General features: G+C 42.0%; 1 protein-coding gene across 3 annotated transcripts in view; it reads left to right on the plus strand.

Moving 5' to 3' along the window:
* syt7a (synaptotagmin VIIa) overlaps positions 1-16,596 on the plus strand; it is a 383,396-nt gene that overhangs the window by 356,375 nt on the left and 10,425 nt on the right. For all 3 annotated transcript variants that reach the window (XM_055649546.1, XM_055649547.1, XM_055649548.1), the window contains 4 exons: positions 4,531-4,795; positions 11,373-11,542; positions 14,011-14,125; positions 16,264-16,463. In XM_055649546.1, the coding sequence (XP_055505521.1) occupies positions 4,531-4,795; positions 11,373-11,542; positions 14,011-14,125; positions 16,264-16,463 (750 nt within the window). The remainder of the gene's footprint in view (positions 1-4,530; positions 4,796-11,372; positions 11,543-14,010; positions 14,126-16,263; positions 16,464-16,596) is intronic.

Genomic DNA, 16,596 nt, shown 5'->3' on the forward strand with positions numbered 1-16,596 from the left:
ATTTGAAATTTTAGCATTCCTGTTAAAAGTGGAAAAGTAATAGCTTTTAATTTTATTTTTATGCAAAAATAATATGTGTCAAAGTGGCAAAGTATGTTCTAAAACCACATGTATCAGTAGCAAATAGTTAGGGCCTGGTGTTTGTCTTTAAGTAGGGGGTCTTGATTGTTTGAGCTCTTCTGATATAATACCAATTCAGGATCATGAACCAGCTTTTCAAGAATTGTTTATGTTCATTGTTCAATGGGCAAAGATGCCATGGTTGGATCGGTGATGATCAGGCCATTTGGCCCATTGAGTCTGCTCTGCCATTCAATCATGGCTGATTTATCTTTTCCTCTCAACCCAATTCTCCTTGCTTCCCCCGTAGCAATTGGCACCTTTAATAATCAAAAATTACCCCAGTGACTTGGCCTCCAACGCTGTCTGTGGCAATGAATTCCACAGATTCACCACCTTCTGGCTAAAGAAATTTCTCCACATTTCCATTCTAAGTCCCTTATTTCTAAGAATATGTTCCCAGCAAGAAGTGAAGGAACAAGATTTAATCTCAAGTTTGCTCCTTGTCATCATCTACTTTCTATGAGACAGCACAATGTTGGCTGAGCTCCATTTATTTTTGAATGTCATTCTAGCGCTATGTATTAAATCAGATGAGAATTACTGAAGGCAACATTCTGGTTACAATTCATTTTTACAAACCTGGTAGGAAGTGTGTCACAGCTGAGGGCATATTGCTCCATGTCTCGTATTTAATAGGGTTCCATTTATAAATCAATTCCTTGCAATGGCTTTTAAACTTGAAATTCTACTTAAGTGCTCCACTGCTCTTCATATAATGAACCAAGGTTCCAGATCATGGTCGTACATCGAACAATTGTAAGATGGAAAATAGTCTACAATGTGTAATGAATTGATTTCTCTGATTAGACAGCTTTTAAAATGTTTACCTAAAGTGCACATTTTTCCTCAATCATTCGAGGTGAATTGGGTTCCGCTTGATCCAATTGAATTGATATAGAGTCTTCCAATGTATTAAGCAGTGAAAGTTATGATCGGGTTAATACAATAGTGAGTGTGTAGTATATTGTTATTGAAACTGGTGTCAAAGGCAAAAGCAATAATTGTAATTCAAGATTTCCAAGCTAAGCAGCTTTTAATATATGTTGATTTGATTATCTGTCATTTAGAGATTTTAGTAATAATTTTCCTAACAGAAGATGGTGCAGCGGTAGAGTTGTTGCCTTACAGCACCAGATACCCAGGTTCAATCCTGACTACGGGTGTCGTCTGTACAGAGTGGAGGGGGCGCCATTGGAGGGGGCGCCATCTTGGGGCACGGCTGCCTAGCCAGCAGCTGTCCGTCTTTTTCACTCTTTTCCTTAATTTTTAGTGAGTTTTGTGTTTTGTTTTTAGGAGGTCTAGACTTTTTTATGTGGGGGGGGGGGGGGGGGGGGGGGGGGGGGGGGGGGAAACTACTTTCTAGGTCTCTACCTGGTCGGAGAGGCAGCTTTTTTCCGGGCTGCACCATCGACCCGTCCTCGTGGCCTACCAGCGGGCTTGGAGCGGCGTTTTCCTGTTGGACCGCCCAGCACCTTCGGCTTCGGTGGCGGCACAGCGCTGGAGCGCTACCGCGGAGCAGAGCGGGCGATGCCTTGCCTGGGTCGCCGCGCTGGAGCTCCGGTGAGCTGAGACCTCCGCCGAGAATAACATCGCGGACCTGCGGGCCTGCGGAGCGGGCAGCTGCGGGTGGCGGCGCTGTTCTTTAACATCGGGAGCCTGGGATCTCTCGATGAGATCACCAGTTGTGGAGCTCCAACCGTCGCGGCCTTGTCGGCTTTGGAAGCCGCGGTCTCCGGTAAGGAAGTGGCTGTTCCAGGTGGCCCAAGCCGCTGTGAGGACTCTCCCGACATCGGAGCAACAGTGATTTTTTTCTTCATGCTGAAGTATGTTTTGAGGACAATGTAGAATATTGCAGCGATAAAAATGTTTGAACTATTGACTTGCCCATCACGAAACGCTTGTCATTTCCATTTGTAGTCCTTGTACAGAGGCGGACGACGTCACGTTGAACATTCATGGTACTCAAAAGTGTCCTTTGCATGTCTTCAGGCACAGTGATTTATGGATTCTAACTAAAGGAGCAATCTGCTTGTGTTGAAGCATAAAACGACAGCATTGATAGTTGTTGGATCAAGGTTGAAGTATGATCGTAATCTTGAAAATGTCATTGGAAATAAATGTTGCAGAATTAATTGTATTTTTACATTCAAGATCCTGTAGTCAGAATCAAACCTGGGTCTCTGGCGTTGTAAGGCAGCAACTCTACCACCCTGTGCCGCCCCTTAGTTCATCTACATGGATCTTTCACCCAAAACTTTCCCTGGAGATTTTTGATGTGAAATGTAACCACATCAGGAGAGCAGAAGACTTAAATGTGTTACATCCAGAGTATTGTATGGGAAGATAAGATTTAGTATAAAATCATTTCAATTCGAAACTGATTACTCGCTAATTATCTATTAATTATCCACATTCTCAAGAGCTCTTTCAGGTTTATTGAGGAAGCTTTCAAATGATATGGAGGATCGAGAGCATGCCTTAATATGCATCTTGTAATTTGTGCGTTTGATTAGTTAATTTAGACTTTACTTTAGACTTTAAAGATACAGTGTGGAAACAAGTCCTTCGGCCCACCAAATTCATCACCACGTACACTAGCACTGTCCTACACTATCAGGACAATTTACAATTTTTACCGAAGCCAATTAACCTACAAACCTGTACGTCTTTGAAGTGCAGAAGGAAACCAAAACACCCAAAGAAAACCCATGGGGTCACAGGGAGAGTGTACAAACTCTGCACAGAGAGCACCCATGGTCAGGATCGATTCCGGGTCTCTGGAGCTGTATGGCCGTAATTCTACTGCTGCGCCACGATGCCGCTCTTTCTCCCATCTAGTTTTCCTCTATAGGAGGGTCCGCCCTCAGGTTTAAATCCAGAGGCAGTAGCTGCTTCCAAGTGTATAAAACTTCTGGACAGGTGAACTTGAGAAGTATAATCAACATATAATCACGTCAAGAGTGTTTAATTGTTATGTACACCGATAATGGAACAATTAAATTCTTACTTGCGGCAGTATAATAGGTTTGTGAACACAGTATTCATAGATAACATAATAAGCAAAATAATTGAATAAATTAAAAAAAAACAATATTATTGCGAACAGCCCAGAGTCCTTAGTGCAACCAAGGCAGTTCAATGTTCAAGAAGGAACTGCAGATGCTGGAAAATCGAAGGTAGACAAAATTGCTGGAGAAACTCAGCGGGTGCGGCAGCATCTATGGAGCGAAGGAAATAGGCAAAGTTTCGGGCCGAAACCCTTCTTCAGACGAGACTGCCAAGGCTGTTCAATGTTTAGTTAGTATTTGTAATGTTCAGGAAACCGATGGTTGTTGGGAAGAAGCTTTTTCTTTAACCTGAAGGTCACGGTTTTAGACTCCAGTACCTTTTCCTCAATGCAGGAGTGAAATTAGAGTGTGGTCTGGTTCTCACGTGTGTTACCAACATGATATTTGTCCTAAATGCTCTGTTTTACTCTGTCATCATTTGGTCTTTAAGAGTGCCTGCGGTAGTTTCTCTATATTTTCGCTGATAAGAATGAACATAGATTTTAGCTGAAACATTTCCACCTTCAAGGCCTCCTTTTGTTCAATTACAGTTTTGTTTTCAAGTTTTGATTCAAGTTTACCTTAGCCAAATCTGTACTCATCCCACTGAAGTTGGCCCTTCTCCTATTGAATCTTTGTACTGTAGATTGGCGTCTATGTTTTTATCCAATAAGCTCAAGATTGAATGTGCCAAAATTTACTTCAGACTTTTTCCTGTAGTTTTTGTGTGTTTTTATCTCAACAAAACCGTGGTCAGACAAAAGTGATAGTCCTTGAGTACAATGCCCAGCAATCTAAAGGATGGATCCAGAGATAAGGCTTCAAATAAATCCAGACAGTGTCCATGAAACTACTAGATTTGTATCAAACTTGATTGATGGGTTGGGAAAAAAGTCTGCCTTTCTCACCTCATCTGATCCATGTACGACACTAGATGCACTTTAATGAGATAGACGCTTAACTGCCCTCTAAAATGATTAAGAAAGTCACTGGGGTGGCACTGTGGCGCAGCGGTAGAGTTGCTGTCTTGCAGTGCCAGAGACCCGGGTTCGATCCTAACATTTAAAAGACATTTGAACAGGTACATGGATAGGAAAAGTTTAGAGCGATATGGGCAAAATGTATGCAGGTGGGACTAGTGTAGATGGGGCATCTTGGTTGGCATGGGCAACTTGGGCTGAAGGGCCTGCTTCCATGCTGTATGATTCTATGATTATATTTAAATATATACTCTCAGTATCTTATTCAGATTCACATGAATACCTTTCAAGACCATACCAGGAATATAAAACCTGACATGATTCTATAAATGAAAAAGGAAATTTAGTTTTGAGGACCATTTGTGTTTTCTCTTTTCTAGTTGTCGCCTTGTTCTGAAGATGACCACGAGGGAAGTTCACGTGAGAACCTTGGTCGGATTCAGTTCAGTGTTGGCTACAATTTCCAAGAATCTACCTTCACCGTGAAAATACTGAAAGCTGTGGAGCTGCCAGCAAAGGACTTCAGTGGTACCAGCGACCCGTTTGTTAAAATCTACCTGCTCCCTGACAAAAAACACAAATTGGAAACAAAAGTGAAAAGAAAGAATTTAAATCCACATTGGAACGAGACATTTCTTTTTGAAGGTGAGATTAACTGCTGGATATGTGTTGCTGTTATGTCTCCATTCATTGTTTTGTTGAAAGGAACTGCAGATGCTGGTATATACCGAAGATAGACAAGAGTCAAGAGTGTTTTAGTGTCATAGGTCCAAGATAGATCATTGAAACACTAAAGGGCCTGGCCCACGAGCATGCGACCTGCATGCGGCAAGCGCGACCAAACCGGAAGCGGAGGCCGCGCGGAGGTCGAATGATCCCCGTACAGGGCCGGTCCCACCAGCATGCGCCTGCATGCGGTGAGCGCGACCAAACTGGAAGCGGGGGCCGCGCAGAGGTCGAGTGAGTGACGTGAAGTTCGAGCGAAGTCCGTGGGAAGTTCGCGCGTGACGTACGGCATCAAGACGCTGCGTACGCCGTCAAGACGCTGAGCACGACCGTCGAGGTGGCTGCGGGCTGGCAGGCCATTGCCGCACGGAATTTTTGAACACGGTCAGTTTTTCGATGCTCCGCGGCGATGTCAGGACCAACTCCGCACAACTCCATACGGCTCCGGCGATCGAAGTGGGTACAGCTCAAGCGACCACGTTAGGTCGCGCTTGCCGCATGGAGTCGCATGCTCGTGGGACAGGCCGTTTACTTGCTGCAACACAACAGCACATGCAAACATAGTATGATATGACAAACGAGAGAGAAAAAAGAAAAGCTGAGTGTGTGTATATATACACTTACTGTCAACATACCCATATATATATATATATATATATATATATACTTACATACATTCAAAAAGCAAACAAAACAGTGCAACAATAATAATAATAGTCTATTGTAGTTCAGCGCCTATATGAGGTTGTAGTGTTTAATTGCCCGATGGCTGTAGGGAAGAAGCTGTTCCTGAACCTGGACATTACAGTTTTCAGGCTCCTGTAGCTTCTTCCCGATGGCAGTGGTGAAATGAGTGTGAGGCCAGGATGGTGTGGGTCTCTGATGATGTTGGCTGCCTTTTTGAGGCAGCGACTCCGATAAATCCCTTCGATGGTGGGGAGGTCGGGGCCGGTAATGGACTGGGCAGTGTTCACAACTTTTTGCAGTCTTTTCTGCTCCCGGTCGTTCAAGTTGTCGAACCAGACAATGATACAACCAGTCAATATGCTCTCTACTGTGCACCTGTAGAAGTTCAAGAGAATCCTCTTTGACATACCGAATCTCCGTAACCGTCCAAGGGAGTAGAGGCACTGATGTGCTTTCCTTATAATTGCATCTATAATTGCATCAGTGTGCTGGGTCCAGGAACGATCTTCGGAAATATGCACGCCCAGGAATTTGAAGTTTTTGACTCCAGACGCAAAATGCTGGAGTAACTCAGCTGGTCAGGCAGCATCTCTGGAGAAAAAGGATGGGTGGTATTTAGGGGCGGGACCGTTTTTCAGAAACGTCACCAATCCTTTTTCTCCAGAGAAAATGTCAGCTGCCGGACTCGCTGAGTTACTCCAGCACTTTGTGTCTATCTTCAAATCATTCATTGTTGTTTGTTTATAACCATTTATGAGGCGGAATGATAAAGACCTGGGCGGACCATGGAATTACTTAACGTTTAACTTGGTCCAATGCATCTGGACCTAGTTCCCAATGTGAGATGAGCGTGAGTTGTACATCAAGTCAGTTAATCTTACCCAAACCATTACCTATGAGCAAATAAGGATGTACAACATGACCAGAGGGCTCAAGTGCACGATATGGATTTATAATCAATATGCAGGAAGATTTATGGAGTTTCTAGTGATTTGACACTGTGAGATTTATATTTGCATTTGCACATCTCAGCAAAATTATATCTCATGTAAACAACGTGGTGTGAAATCCTCGCCATGTAGTTATTGTAGTGTTTGTCCTGCCATATGTTTTAACATTTCCCAAGGTTTTAAGTGGAATTGTAAAACTATACAAGGCAAGTTAGAAGGTTATATGGTTGCAGTGAGAGATCCAAGTGGAGTAAACGTGTTGCGCCAGCCACTAAATCATCTGAGGATTATTCCTTTAAGAGAGGATACAGGCACAGGAAGACAGCACAACTCGGTTATTTGTGAATCACATTTTGGAGAAAGTAATGAAATAACTGGTCCTATTTTTGTTGGAAAATAACATGAGGTAATTGAATTTAAGCTCAGCTGAATGCTAAGAAGCTTGAAAATTGTGATTTTTAACAGTGATGCTTCAATACTCATTGGACACAGGATGATATTCACTGGGCAATTGGCTGGGATGGAGTAGTTCAGTTATGAGGAGAGATGGGAGAGACTTGGTTTGTTTACTGTGGAACAGTGGAACATGATTGAGGGTATAGATAGAGTGGAGTGCAGTGTACCTTTCCTCGTATTAGCTAAAACAAAAACAGTTTTTGGGTCTTAGGAGAAAATGATGAAAGTCAAGTCAGATTTATTGTCATATACACGATAAAGATTAATGAAAATCTTGTTTGCAGCAACATCCTAGGTACATAGACTCGGTTGAAACGCAAAACCTTAATTTATACATAAATTGTACAAGACAGAGGGAAAGATCATCTAAAAAACAAGGTATTGATGCTAACGTACTCAATTAGAAAACAAATCCATTGTTGTGCAAAAGGTGGTCCATAGTATTGCGTTGCCAAGAGAAGAATCAGGGCTGTGCAAGTTGGTTCAAGAATTTAATTGTGGTAGGAATGTAATTGTTCTTAAACCTGATGGTGTGGTATTCAGGCTTTTATACCTCCTGCTCAATGGTAGCAGTGGAAAAAATAGCCTTACATGGTTGGAGGGGATCCTTAATAATAGATGCTGTCTTCTTCTGACAGTGCCTCATGTAGATTTTTGATGTGGGGGGAGCTGTACCTGTGATATACCAGGCCAAGTCCACCACGCTCTGCAACCTCTTGTATTCTTGTGCATTGGAATTGCCGTTCCAAGCCATGGTACAATTGGTCAGAATACTTTTGTCAGAGCATTTGTAAGTTTGTTAGAGTATTCAGTGACACTGAATCTCTTTAAACTTCTGGGAAAGTAGAGACAATGGTGTGCTCTCTTCATGATTAGATCTATGTGGTGGACCCAGGACAGAGCATTGATTCAGATTGAGAGGGAGTGTGGGGAGAACCTTCTTCACCCAGAGGTGAAGAATGTGGCTGGAACGCACTGAACGAGAGAGTGGTTGAAACTGGGTCACTGACAGTATTTAAGAAGTGTTTAAAGGAACACTTGAACATAGAAAGCCATGGACAAGTGCTGGAGATAGGATTAGTACAGAAGATCAACAAGTGGTCCATGTGGAATGTGGGCCGAATGACCTGCTTTCATGCTGTTGGCATCTTTGATTCGATTAATTTGTGACAAAAAGTAAATAATTACATTTTGAATTGAATATTGTTGGCTGTTGAATTATGCCATTGTCTTTTATGGGTCAATATGAATCAGGAACTTGTGGGAATGTAGGCTTTTTAAGATGGCAGTAAATCTAGCAGCGGGTTGGATAATATGCAACTGAGTTAGACAGGGGGCTCAGGAACTGGATTTCCACTTTCAAAGCTCAGTGTAGTTTTGAGAAACTTCCAGCTGTTATTTCATCTCCAGAAGACTTCCAAATCTAACGCAGCAGTGACATCCAATGGCAAAACATGACCACTGCACTGGGATTTAGCTGCACCAGGTTCTCAAGCTCTGATCAACAGAAATAGTACTTTGTAATATTGTGCCTCAGCAATTGCAAAATATAAAAAATGGCACTCTTAATTTAAGTTTAGTTTTGAGATACAGCGCGGCAACAGGCCCTTTGGCCCACTGAGTCTGGAAACCCAGCAATCACCCCGTACACTATCACTATCCTACACACTAGGGACAATTTACAATTTTTACCGAAGCTAATTAACCTGTAAACCTGTACGTCTTTGGAATATGGGAGGAAACCGGAGCACTGGGGAACACCCACACGGTCACAGTGAGAACTTACAAACTCCACACAGACAGCACACGTAGTCAGGATCGAACCCTGAACTCTGGCGCTGTAAGGCAGCAACTTTACTGCTGAATCACAGTGCACCCCCTAGCTTGCCCACTCATGCCTCTAATGCATGCAGATTATTTCCCAGGCATTTATCTTTTCTGATGTAACATCATCTGAAACATCATCTGTCGATTCCCTCCATTGATTCTGTATGACCTACTGAGTTCCTCCAGAACCCTTCACTGAAGTAATGATGAGGAGCAGCCAATTCCTAAAAAAACGAGCATTAATTGACCACATCCACACCATACCATCTCCAACACACATTTATTCATCTTTTTCCTTTCTAGAACATGTAACTACTGATTAAGCAAGAACCAGCCACTCTTCCAGCTCAATGTTCAGTATGTTCACACAAGAGACTGCAGATACTGGAACCTTGAACAAAATGCCAAATGCTCTACAATGGGCCTTTTGGTCCATTATGTCTATGACTGCCAGCAAGTACCTATCTATATATATCCCATTTACCAATACTTAGTCCATAGCCTACACTTTCAATCCAAGAGTTTATTTTTGAATGATTGCATTGACATCACACTTAGACAGAATCTCGGTTAATGAGAGATGGTTCCTTATTCCTGAAGAATTCTTTCTTCTCAGCTGCAGCTCCCTCCACTATCCCCATCCATGCTATCATCACTCAATCAGTCTGCCTCCAATTCCTCTGCCATTTTATTCTGTTCTGACCAAGTTCTCACCAAGTTGCCCGACCTTCTTCAACTTCTGCGTGGTGACTTCCTAGCATCAGATCTTCAATCACCTCTTCGACTCCTCATTCCTCCTGTTCACTGTCCATCTATCTTCCCTCAATCCCGCTCTCCATATATAAACACCAAAGCCCACGCATGTGATCGCCCCCTTGACATTGCCATTTCACGTGGCCATGCATCTCCAACCTTCTTAATGGTTTGTTGTGACCTTTTCTCATTCCGAACTCAGCTATCCCTCTCCAAAAGCCAGGCAGTGCTCTTGTAATGCACTTTTACATTATCCTTCATTTAGTAACCTTAGCAAAATGCCTGTAGGCTGAAAATACAGGGCGACCCGTTTCCTGTGGCGAACATCTGAAACCATTGCCCATTTTTTCCAGACGGCCATCTATAGAGATGAAATATTAACAAAAGTGCATGTAGAAAATCAACAAAGTTCTTTGGCAAACGTTATTATTTCTCAAAATCCAAGAGTAACTCAGCAGGTCATTTCACACAGCATCTCAAGAAGACGTGAATAGGTGATGTTTCAGACTGAAGAAGAGACCCAACCCGAAGCATTGCCTATCTAGAACATAGAACAGGACAGCACAGGAATGGTCCCCTTGGCCCACAAGGTTTGTGCCAAACATGACGCCTAGCTGACCTGATCTCATCTGCTCCGTGATCCAAATCCCTCCATCCATGTGTCCATCTAAAAGCTTCTAAAACGTCACTATCGTATCTGCCTCCACCACCATCCCAGGCAATCGCGCCACCTTCTATATAAAAAAAACTTGCCCCGCACATCCCCATTAAACTTTTCTCCTCTCACCTTAAGCTCTGCCCTTTGGTGTTGGACATTTCCACCCTGAGAACAAGGGTCTGACTGTAACATATAGGAAGGGACTGCAGATGTTGGTTTAAACCGAAGATAGACACAAAAAGCTGGAGTAACTCAGCGGGACAGGCAGCATCTCTGGAGAGAAGGAATAGGTAACGTTTCGGGTTGAGACCCTTCTTCGACCTGATACATTACCCATTCCTTCTCTCAAGAGAGGCTGCCTGTCCCGCTGAGTTAATCTAGCTTTTTGTGTCTATCTTTGGTCTGTAACCAATGACTGTCCTCCAGAGATGCTGTCTGACCCTTTGAATTACTCCCAACACATTGTGTTCTATCCAAGATTGCAATCTCTGCATTTCCTTGCATCTCCATAACTATTTCACAGTTACAAATACTTTTTCCAGCAACAGGAAGGATATGTCCGAAATCTATTTATAAAAGCAGTTGTTACAAAATGCTTCCAAAGTGTGAAAACACACACCTCGAGATTCAGTGACAGTTTCTTCCCAGTTGTTGTCAGGCAACTGAACCATCCTATTACCAACTAGAGAGCGGTCCTGAGCTACTATCGATCTCATTGGGGACCCTCAGACTATCTTTAAATCAGACTTTACTGAACTTTATCTTGCCCTAAATGTTATTCCCTTATGTATCTGTACACTGTGGGTGGTTTGATAGGAATTATCTATAGTTTTTCCACTGACTGGTTAGCATGCAACAAAAGCTTTTCACCGAGAGTATAAACTGTGTCAGTCTGAGGTACTTTCGGCAGCATGCGGCACACTGGGTAAGCAACGCCACCGTTGCTGGCTTGTTTCCGATGTAATCTTGAGTGTTCGTACCATGTTGTGGAAGTTACAAACTGCGTTGATTACACTAGGTACTGAATACAGAAGTGTATACGTTACTGCGGGTTTCATAGTCGTTCATTGCACAAGTCAGAGGTTGTCTGTATTTGTGAAATGTCGACGGCAGCCGTGAATTGTGTTGCTGTATCTCACTCTGGTGGTACGTTTCTCACCCTCAGGCTTCCCCTATGAGAAAGTGGTGCAGCGAGTGCTCTACCTCCAAGTCCTCGACTACGATCGTTTCAGTCGGAACGATCCGATCGGAGAGGTTTCGTTACCGCTGAACAAGGTGGATTTGACACAGACACAGACGTTCTGGAAAGAACTAAAGCCATGCAGTGATGGAAGTGTAAGTAGCACTCGATGTTCCTCTTTGCTGGCCATTGCCGTGCAGTGCTTACGTGACTGGAGGGCGGTTGTAATGAAGGTGCTGCTGAGAGTTCTTGGTCTGTGATGATGCCCTGTGTAGAGCAATAACCTGAGGAGTGGCGATCTGGAACATTTGCGTCTGGTTTATTTGAGTTTCTTCTCGGAGCAAGCATATTTTCACTCACACGCACATTTCCAAATGCATCGTACACAATCAAGACTCCTATTCACATATCCTACACTGCTTCCCAAAAGAATGAAACTGGTATAATAATATTTATACATTTATATGTTTAACCTTTTATCTGGGCTTAGAGTTATCTTTTATCTTTATATTTGTACAGGGTTTGCTCCCGTGATTGTATAGATTCAACAGACTCTGTTGGTGTTGCAGCGATTCCTAAGCTCTGGAGGTTTTATTGGGAATCTCTTCTGTCGCATGAAATCTTCCACAGCGATTGTAGGTCTCCCTTCCAGTCCTCTTGGGCATCTTGCTCTGATATTACGTAATTTATATAAATCATTGCAGAGAGTTGTGGATGCAGCCCAGACCATCACATAAACCAACCTTCCTTCCATTGAGTCCATCTATACTCAGCAAGACCACCAGCATAATCAAGGTCGATTTTCACCCCGGTCATTCCCTCTTCTCCCCTCTCCCATCAGGCAAGAGATACAAACGTTTGAAAATGCACACCTTCAGATTCAGGGATAGTTCCTTCCCAGGCAACTGAACCATCTATCATCAACTAGAAAGTTGTCCTGACCTCACATCCACCTCGTTGCAGACCTTCAGACTATCTTTAATCGGACTTTACTGGACTTTATCTTGCACTGAACCTTATTCTCTTTATCAATGCTGTTTGGTTTGTGCTTGTAAGTAAAGCAAAGACAAGTTAGAGGACCTTTGTGTCACAATAATCTATTGATTGCAACATTGTGAATGCCTTATATTTTTTAACAATTTTTTATCCATGCTTTTGACTTTAAGCGCTTTCACCGTTCAATTAAAAATATGAATCGAAAAGTTAGCTAATTAAGAAGTTACATATTTAAATTACATTTGACCTTGTCTGATATAGCAAATGGACAGTTTTTTGTAGAATTTGCATTATTTAACATGAAAAGTCACACCCGTTCATCATTAATTGCCTTCGAAAACACTGTCAAAGTGACAAGTATTTCCCATTACATTTCTCACGACCTGCACACATTATTAATACGCAGATTCTTGACTGGGTTAGGCAGGAAGCATAAAAGATCTTCATCTTACTGCATGATTAATAACATTCTGTCAAGGTTTTGGGTTTAGGAAAGAAAAATGTATGGGCTGTGAAATTTAACTGCTCTTTGAATTGCCAAGAAAAATATTTTCCGTGGGCCTTCACTGAACTTGTCTTCACATTGATGCTCAGCACCTGTCATGAACTGAATACAAAGTTGTCAACAGTAAGAATTCTGTTCAAGTTTCAAAGTGCAGAATGGAGATAATGTGCAATTATTTTTAGCTGAAAGATGTCATGATCCATGTCTGCTTCTCAAATCTCTATTTACCTTTGCAATAGCTGAGATGTGCATTAATCCCAGCACCTGTACACAGAAAACTAATTAAGTTCCCTCCTTTCATAACATAATCAAACATTATTTTACTTGAGTTTTGCATTACTGACCACACCTTTGGCAACATGTCCAATCTCATTTGAAGAAGACAATCCAACAGACTATGCATTATTTGAACTTTGTGTCTGAACACACCCCAATTAACGTCAGCATGTAGGTTTAGGCTGGGAACAGAGTTAGATTCAAAGAGGGAGGAGAATTAACAAAAGTAACATATCCTGGAGAAAACTGGGGTTCCTCTAATTGATGACTGATAAACAATAATCAATCATTATTTTATTGAATCCTTGATGAATTGCAAATGTTTTATCAATTCTAAGAGTGCTAAAACCAAAACAAGATGATTATTTAGAAACAAGGAACTGCAGATGCTACTTTACAAAAAAAAGGCACAATGAGGTAGATAGTAGCTCAGGACCGCTCTTTAGTTGGTGATAGGATGGTTCAGTTGGCTGATAACAGATGGGAAGAAACTCTCCCTGATTCTGCAGGGATGCATTATCTTTTACACTAATATTTTAGTTTATTGTCACGTGTACCAAGGTGCAGTGGAAAGCTTTTGTTGCGTGTTACCCAGTCAGTGGAACGACTATACATGATTACAATTGAGGTAGCCACAGTGTACAGATGTATGATAAAGAGAATAACGTTTAATGCAAGATAAAGTCCAGTAAAGTCCGATTAAAGATAGTCCAATGGCCACCAATAAAGTCCAATTTGCTATGGCCCGGATAAGCATTTCTAATCACTTTCTTATAGCTTTTGTCACAATTATTTTGAAGCCTGAGTCTAAATGTGAATAATTTGCCTCTTCTATTTATATTACAGGGAAGTCGAGGAGAACTTCTCTTGTCATTGTGTTACAACCCTACTACCAACACTATCACTGTGAACATAATTAAGGCAAGGAATCTGAAAGCCATGGACATAGGGGGTACATCAGGTAGGTCCAGCAATATTCCTGTTGATTGTCATGTACTGAGTTTGAAGAGAGAATAATAATCTACCTTTGGATTGTCACCAGGTGTTCCCTCTTTTGTAGTCATTTAAAATGTAATCGAGTTGCATTGGTTACACAAAATCCACCAACAAGGTTTCAGGAGACACACTATCCAATAGGATATTGTGGTACAAGTCACGGAACAGAGGCTTGGAAGAGCACACCACCTGACTGGAACAACTTATTCCCCTCTGGTATCAAGCTTCTGAATGATCCTTCAATACACTAGGGTACTGTCCAATTCACCTCCACCCCATTTGTGGAGGGAATGGACAGACCATATTTTCGATTGGGATGATGAATCTAATTCTCTCTGGAAAGAGTACTGAGATATTTAAAAATAATTAAGTTGGAAGTCTTTCAGTTGCCTTTGTATTGAGTGGTTGTTCCCCAACTGTGGACAATATTGCTTTTGTTTATCCTTTGTCAAATGGCTGCAGCAAAATCCAACTTCTACTCCAATGTGTTTGGGCTCAAATTCAATAGAGCTCACTCTTCTGTAAGTTGAGCACTACTCTTGACCTGTTCTTCTTTAAGAAGACTGAGACCAGAAATACTGATGCAGGAGGCTGGCAAAAGAACTCCAGGAAGCCAATCCTTTCTCGGAGAAAATGAGGTTTGCTGACCTCGAAAAATATAATTAGTTCAGAGATACAGCATGGAAACAGGCTCTTCGGCCCATCGAGTCCATACCGTCCATCGAACAGTCATTCACACTAGCTTGTATGTTATAGGAGTAGAATTAGACCATTTGGCCCATCAAATATTTTCTGCAATTCAACGTGGCTGATCTATCTTTCCCTCTCTACCCTATTCTCCTGCCTTCACCCCATAACCCCTTGTAAACATAGAAACATAGAAACATAGAAATTAGGTGCAGGAGTAGGCCTTTCGGCCCTTCTAGCCTGCACCGCCATTCAATATGATCATGGCTGATCATCCAACTCAGTATCCCGTACCTGCCTTCTCTCCATACCCCCTGATTCCCTTAGCCACAAGGGCCACATCTAACTCCCTCTTAAATATAGCCAATGAACTGGCCTCAACTACCCTCTGTGGCAGAGAGTTCCAGAGATTTACCACTCTCTGTGTGAAATTCACCACTCTCTGTGTGAAATTGTACCCATACTAATCAAGAATCAATCAATCTCCACCGTAAAAATATCCATTGACTTGGCCTCCACAGCCTCTGTGGCAATGAACTCCACAGATTCACCACTCTTTGACTAAATAAATTCCTCCTCATCTCCTTTATAAAGGTACGCTATTTTTGTTCTGAGCCTATGGCCTCTGGTCCTAGACCTTCCCACAATTCTTTGTTATCCCACTTTCGCATCCACTTCCTATCCACTAGGGACTATTTTCAGAAGCCAATTAACCCACACACCCGCATGTCTTTGGGATGTGGGAGGAAACCGGAGCACCTGGAGGAAAGCCACGAGCATCACAGTAAGAACGTGCCAGCTCCACAAACACAGCACCCATAGTCAGGATCACAGGGCCTGTTTCCACGCTGTATCTCTAAACTAGACTAAAAACTAAACTAAATGGGGCATCTCGGACAGCACGGATGAATCGGGCCAAAGGACCTGTTTTTATGCTGAATGACTTTAACATTGGATGAGGCACTGAAGGAAGTTTACATTTCACTAGGCCATAAAAGTTAAGCTTTTGTTGTTCATAGTTTTTTATTGGGAACAAAATTGCTGAATTCCGAACAATTGCTTGGTGGTTGTGGTTATTTAAATCTGGCAATAGTCCAAACATACAGCTGCTAAACTGTTGAAATGTTAATGGCGACAGATAATGTTCTCATTAATCTCAGCTGAACTTAAGCAGAGGTCCAAATGTCTGTGAAATATACCCTTTGTCTTCTCCAGTGCCGTTATATGTTGCTATTACATTTATGAGGTCACAGGCTGTTCCTGTTTGCAAACATTTTCTAAGCAACATTTTCGTATTTACTTACTTTTTCACCATCACAAGAAGTAATGTTTGTACTCAATCCAACTATCATATTATTGATCATAGCTGTAAAAAGTAATTTAAATTAATTGCTCTGTGGTCTTCTTTATTCACAGATCCCTATGTTAAAGTTTGGCTCATGTACAAAGACAAGAAAGTGGAAAAGAAGAAAACAGCTGTGATGAAGAGATGCTTAAACCCCATCTTTAATGAGTCTTTCGCGTTCGACGTACCAACAGAAATATTGAGGGAGACAACTATTATAATTACTGTGATGGATAAAGACAGGCTGAGCAGAAATGATGTTATTGGAAAGGTACGGAGTTGAACCAACATTAAACACAGTGTTCCTCCCTTAATAATCCAAGACGTATCTCCTCATTCTTATGAAAAAAAAAAGCAGTCTTCTTATTATCTCCTCAAATAGCTATACCCCTGTCCAGAAGCAA

Source organism: Leucoraja erinacea, chromosome 18, assembly GCF_028641065.1.
Source record: "Leucoraja erinacea ecotype New England chromosome 18, Leri_hhj_1, whole genome shotgun sequence".
Classification (NCBI taxonomy): Eukaryota; Metazoa; Chordata; class Chondrichthyes; order Rajiformes; family Rajidae; genus Leucoraja; species Leucoraja erinaceus.